Here is a 6681-nt window from a genome sequence, read left to right as displayed (position 1 = left end):
CATAAAAAAGTATTGCTTTTTATGCTAAGAATATTATTTTTTATTGTGAATATGGATATGATTGACACATATCACAAATTAGGATCCGTGAGATTATTTTTAATTAGACTCTCTCAAAAAAGAGAATAGTCCAAGTATATCGCAACAATAATTCAACCAGTCTTTGCCAATTCAATGTTCTCTTTTTCATTTATAATCAATCATTAATTTATTATTACAATTGAAATGTTTGGAACTATTCATTTACCTAACTATGAGTTACTCTTTTTTTTTGTATTTTAGAGCAAATTTTGTTTTTATTCAATCAAGTCTTTGTCTACTTAAAGCTGGCAAGAGCTTCCAGTTTCCTTCAATGGCTTCGGCAACAATACTAAAAAATTTCATGTACGATTCAACCCAACAGCCCATGTTTAATGTTATAGAAACTCCCCTTGATTTCACCACTTTTGCGCAGAATAATTCTCCATTCGAAGATTTATCCTTCTCCTCTTACCTCAAACCCAAAGATAAACAAAATGAGACCAATTCCACCACTGATGACACAGAAATAAGTATTTTTGATGCGCAGAAGTATTTCAGCGAGACCAATGACTCGAAAAGCGACCCGAAGAAACCGATTCGGCAGAAGCAGAAAGAGGGAGCTGAACAAGATTCGGTATCGATTCGAAGGCAGTCATCTGTTAATTCTTCTGCAGATGGATATGACAGGAATTATCATCGATCAAGATCATTTAAGACGAGGCCCACAGCTTCGTCGGAGGCGAGCTGGAACAGTCAAACGGGGCTTTTGGCGAATCCTCCGGGTTCGGTTAGCGTCTCGTTGAAAAATTTTGAGACGGATGGGTGCAAGAAACGAAACTCGTCCGGTAAAAAGTGGTTCTTGAACTCAAAAAGCTGCTGCATTGGGAAAAAATCTGTCCAGGTTAAGGAAACAACCTCGGAGAACGAGAATCCAGGACCTGATACTGAAAGCATCAGTAACACGGATTTGGTTATCCACAAAGGTCCAAACCCTGGGAATTATCTTGAATCAGTTCAATCACCACGTCAGCACCTTGTTTCGGCGTCGGGCAGGCCGTTTCTCGATGGAGTAGGGCCTTTCTCGTTTCCAATTTTGAACCCGAGTAACAAGAGTAATAGATTGAAGGATGTTGTAAAGAAACCAAATGTGAGTGTCCTGGAAGATCCTCCCCGGAAATCTTTGGAAATTTTCCAGGCAATGTTGGAACTTTCATCTGCTTTACGACCAGATCATAGTTCCATGCTGAATCGACCCCAATTCAAGATTCCGGGAAGCCCGATTTCTCGTCTTACGAACATGGATGACGATGTTGGAAGCGACGCGAGCTCGGACCTGTTCGAGATCGAAAGCTTGTCGACCCCAACTTCATATCCAACGTACCGTCGGAGCGATTCCCTGGAAGAATCAGCTCCTCTCACTTTCAGTGCAAGAAGGTTTGCTTCTGCGCATGGGATTAATATTAACAGCGGTAATGTACAGTTTGAAATGAGGAGCCTCGGCGATCCGCCGACGCCTTACGTGGCGGATACTGAGTGCTACGCGCCGAGTGAAGTGAGCATTGACTGGAGTGTCACCACGGCCGAGGGCTTCGATAAGGCGAGCGTCACCAATTTCTCTGTGTCCGCTTCAGAAATTGGGAACGTGGATTGCTTGCGAGAGAGGCTGCCGCAGCAGGAGGAGGGAGATGGTGGCGACGGCGGGAAGAGGAAGGGGAACGGAGGGTTGTTGCTGATGGGATGCAGACAGGAGAAGGCGGTGAGCGTGGGGCCCCAGCCGGTGAAATGTGTTGCGGAGGGTCCACCGATTTTCCCACTGCACGTGGGTGGTAGGCCACCGCGGGCTATTAAGACGACGAGGGTAGCGGGCGGCGGCTCTAAAGCGGCGCGGCTGTCGCTTGCTTTTGCAGCATGAGATTTTGTGCATGTCAGGTGGTGGCAGCGGGACGAGTTTGGGTTCTTGAATTGAATCGGTAGGATGTGGGGTCTGTCAAAAAAGTTTGTATTATATTTTTATGTTTAGGATTGTTATCTTTCTTAATTGAGAAATTCATATCTAGAATAATCAAATAAAATTAAGATCCCCGTAAATTGATCAAATTCATTTTGCACAATTACAATACATACATACATGTATATATATATAATTTATTCTCTATATTTTCAAAATTTAGATAGTTTATCACTCCAAATAAAAAATATAAAAAATCATTAATTTGAAAATAATAAAAAAAATATTTAGATATATATTTTAATTATATATTATATATTTAAAATAGATCTAATTGTATTTTGATGCTACTTCAAAATAAGATTGGCAAGATATTTTGATTTTTAAAAATAAGTTACAAACATTCCACCAATTAAGAAATCAAGTTGAAAACCCAACCTTTCGTGTGTAGTTACGACATGTTTATACACTATGTAAACATCGATGAGATGACACTTACTTATTAGATTTACAATTTCTCTATGTTTCAATACATCAAATAAATATGTTTCGTATCATCAGTACTCACAAAAGTATGTACGATATGTATACAACATATCAAAACTATATATATATATATATATATATATATATATATATATATATATATATATATATATATATAAATATATATATCTTTTAAATTTATTTATACATTATTTGAGATGTACAAACTCAGAGGCATATTGTGTGTGTGTGGTGGTACTAGTATATATGATAGTCGAGTCTATTAGAGGGAAGACAAATTTTTTTTAATCCAAATCTGCTCTTATATTATATATTATAAATATGTAGATTTGGTTTTATGTATATATTAGTAGTTCTAAGAATTTCTCATTAAATTTTTTCATTTTTTCCTCAACTATTAATATAATATAACTAGATATCAACAAGTGGTGAAAAGGGTATGTCGGTGTTTGTTTAATTACAACTCTTAGGCATAGTTTGTTACATGGGATAAGAGAAAGATTGATAAATAATCCTCCTTATCCCATGTTTGGTACCTTTTTAAAAAGCTCATGATAATATCATTGACCCTTGATAAATAATTTTTTAGAAAGATAAAATATCCCTAATAAAAGGTGTGATAATTTTAATTTAATGATAAAATACACTGCAAATGACTTAATTGCCCTCAATTTATAAATGATTTTTTTATAAATCTATGCTAGTAGTAGAAATTAAAATCAAATAAATATTTTATTTATTTTTATATATTATATAATATAATAATTATATAAATGAATTCGAGATAATTATATAAATAATTTTTATAAATCTCAATAAAATTATTAGTATCACTCGATTAACCTTAAAAATTGATATTTGACTTGATTCATAAAATCAAGGGCTCAATTATCATATTATATAATATATAAAATTAGGTAAAAATAAATAAATCATGCAAGTATTATCTGTCAAGGCTCGTATTTCGTATTCATAATTTTGCGGAATTATTAAAAATTTTCTAAATAAATAATTATCTTGTCTTATTTAATTAAAATAAACATGTAAATAATTTTAACTTTAAAATAACAGCGGGAGCAAATATCGTTTTCAACCAACAATTTAAAAATAATCCAACGTAAACATCAACTTAAAAATAATCCAATGTATTAAAACTGAGTTTGATAATAAAAGGTGCATAAATTAAAACATGAGGTCCTCGGGTTTACAACTGATGTCTCAAGATCGCTCATTGGTCTCCGCCCGCGGTCTCGACCTCATCAATACCTACAACAATCAAGTCTAGTGAGTCTAAAGACTTAACATGTATATATCGTGAATAACAAGTACATATATCATAAAATCGCATTCAACGTAAAAATAAAGTATCGTAAAGCGTACGGTGAAAATCGTATCATGAATGATTATATCTACGTGCATATCTGAAAATCATACGTAAAAGCTTTGCTCAATAGAGCTCTGTCATCTCATATCATAATTTTTCTGGTAGAGATAATGTTTCTAAGTAAGTGGCCCATAACATAGCGTAAGCGCCTGATCAGGCCTAACCATAGTATACTGGGCGGTAGAGATCAATCACAGCCCTTGGACTGCATGTCCGTACCCATACATAATCATAAACCGGTCGTAAGTCACCGGGCGGAGAGGTCCTCGGTTGCGCCTACCGACTTCCAAACCCATAAGCATAAGGTGGCCACAAGACATATAGCATATATCTCAAAAATAAACATTTTATATTTTTATGCACGTAATATCATTATAACCTTATTTTTACCGGATGAGTTGAATCGTTCCCAGACTTGCTGCGACTGAATTCTAATATGTGACACATGCAATAAATCTTAACTTGACAAAAAACTTAACAATAGAACCAAAAACGAGACGATTCGGACCAACAACTTGATTTTCAACCATGGCTTCGTACCAACCCGAACCAACATTAAACCGACGTTTAACCATGATTAAAAATTCCCCAAAAATACTGAAAAATAAGCATAATAACTGTAAAACACGAAAACAGGTGAAAGGAATCCAAAAACATAAAACACTCTTTCGAGAGTCATTTTGGCACCTTTCACCGTAAATTCTCGTACGACCTCTAAACTCGACCAAATCACTAACGGCCAAAAACATGACTTTTCTAACTCATTGTGGTACTGTCCAGTCCAAGGCCATAGGCTAAAAGTCAACCAAGAACTCAAACCACCTCCAAAACCGAAGATGAAACTTGCTGTCAAAAAATCCAGCAGTGGCACTTGTGTGTTTGTGGTGTACGAAAGGGGATCGGTTACGGTGACCGGAAGCGCAACGGAAGTTTAAAAATCGAATTTTTACATAAGAAATTTCGGCCACCTCATTATTTTGTGTAGCAAATACAATAAACACAAAATGACATTCATAGTGTGTTAAGAAATGTACCTATCAATCACAAGGATTGATGTATAGCTCCAACTAAGGTGTAAACACCTTAGCTCTTCAATGGTAGAAACTATCTTCAAGCTTCCTTTGAACACTCCTTGTTCAAAAATCAAGCCCACCACCAACTAGGTAGATCCCCTCATATTTTGCACTAGAAAAATATGAGAATTTTTCAAGGAGAAGTGAAGTGTTTCCTCAACAAATTGAAGAAAAAAAATTGAGAGAAAATGGGAGAGAATTCCCCTCAATATTTCGGCCAACATCTTGTGGAATGGGGGAAGGGATACTTGTCTTGGACTTGCAAAAAGCTAAAAGCAAAAACACCTTTTTGCATGCCATGCCTTGATAACCCAAAAAGTAGTCTCCAACCCTTCACCTCCTATGCATGCATATATTATATGGTTTTTAACAAATTAAAAATCCATGGACTTAATTTAATTATCTCAAACATTTTTTAGATTAATTAAACATTACTTGAATTTACTCAAGTCCACTAGTTAAATAATTTATTTAAATTGAGCTCTACAAGACTCAATATGATTTAATTAATTCAGCACTTGAATTAATTTAATTATTTGGACTCTACTAGGCCCACTAGTGTTTAATTAATTCAACACTTGAATTAATTTAATTTAGTCCATAATAATGTTTATGAAAATCACAATTTTCAAATACATTATTTATTTGGCCAACTTTTAATTTAGGAACACATTCATAAATTAAAAGTCACATTTCTCTCATAGAAGTCACACTTCTATTTTTCCCTACGCTTATAAACTCATTTATAAGCCGTTCAACACTTTGAACTATTTTAACTTCTCAACGGGATCTAGAAAGCTAGTACTTGTGTGGCCCTCAATGGTTCACTGATACAACTAGCCGTGGGTTCACATCTCCATGTGATTCGAACTAAACATGTCCTTATATGAGCATACCCCAATTACTCCATTCTTACTTATCAACTCCTTGATAACAAGAACGTCAGAACTCAAGTCTGATAGTACCCAACCAATCATGTTAAACGCCTAGCAGCATCGCTTACATGATTCCCTAGGTATAAAATGATAGTGCCTGCAAGAACCATTCAATTATGGTTAGCGTACAGTACGGTCCCTTCAACTCATATATCCCGACCGATTCGACAACCATTGGTTTATCGAGAGTTGTCAATGAATCGATACTATGTGTCATGTCGTAGTTGCATCGATGTGTAATTTATGAAACCTCTTTCATAATTACCACCATATTCTGATCAGAGATTTCAACCTACATACACATGATAACACACAGGATATCCATACCCGAAGGTAAGCGGTGAATCCCCGACTACAATGCATCGACTCCTATATGTTTCGACAGAACACCCAACCTTGCCACCTGATGACCCCATGAGAGTCGGTAAACAAGTCAAATTGTAATTCTAGCACATAGAGTCTCAATGTTGTCCCGGGTCATAAGGACTAATGCTGTACAACCATAAACTAAGACTTTTCCACTCGATAAGTGAGAACCACTTGGAAAGTCCTTTAAGGAGGGTTGTTCAGTGCACTTTACCAGGAGCACCTATCTGCATGCTTGGACATCACAATGTCTCCTACCAATGAAACATAGTACTCACATCGCAGATACTAGTCTCGAACTCTAGCGGCCTATATCCTTCTTAGCGGCGGCTGAATCGACTAGGAACTATTTAGAATATACTGTATTCCAAATATGAAACTGTATTCCAAATATGAGTTTCATGATACTCATCATATGAACATCTCATATTCTTTCTACTATTTGTA

General features: G+C 35.8%; 1 protein-coding gene across 1 annotated transcript; it reads left to right on the top strand.

Moving 5' to 3' along the window:
- The first annotated feature begins 325 nt into the window (after nt 1-325).
- Nucleotides 326-2088, top strand: LOC140837914 (protein PHYTOCHROME KINASE SUBSTRATE 4-like). The gene has a single exon (XM_073203993.1). The coding sequence runs from the start codon at nt 353-355 to the stop codon at nt 1931-1933; it is 1581 nt and encodes a 526-aa protein (XP_073060094.1). The 5' UTR covers nt 326-352; the 3' UTR covers nt 1934-2088.
- The last annotated feature ends 4593 nt before the right edge of the window (nt 2089-6681 follow it).

The sequence above is a fragment of the Primulina eburnea genome, chromosome 8, assembly GCF_022965805.1.
Source record: "Primulina eburnea isolate SZY01 chromosome 8, ASM2296580v1, whole genome shotgun sequence".
Taxonomy (NCBI): domain Eukaryota; kingdom Viridiplantae; phylum Streptophyta; class Magnoliopsida; order Lamiales; family Gesneriaceae; genus Primulina; species Primulina eburnea.
This window is presented reverse-complemented; position numbering and strand designations above follow the sequence as displayed.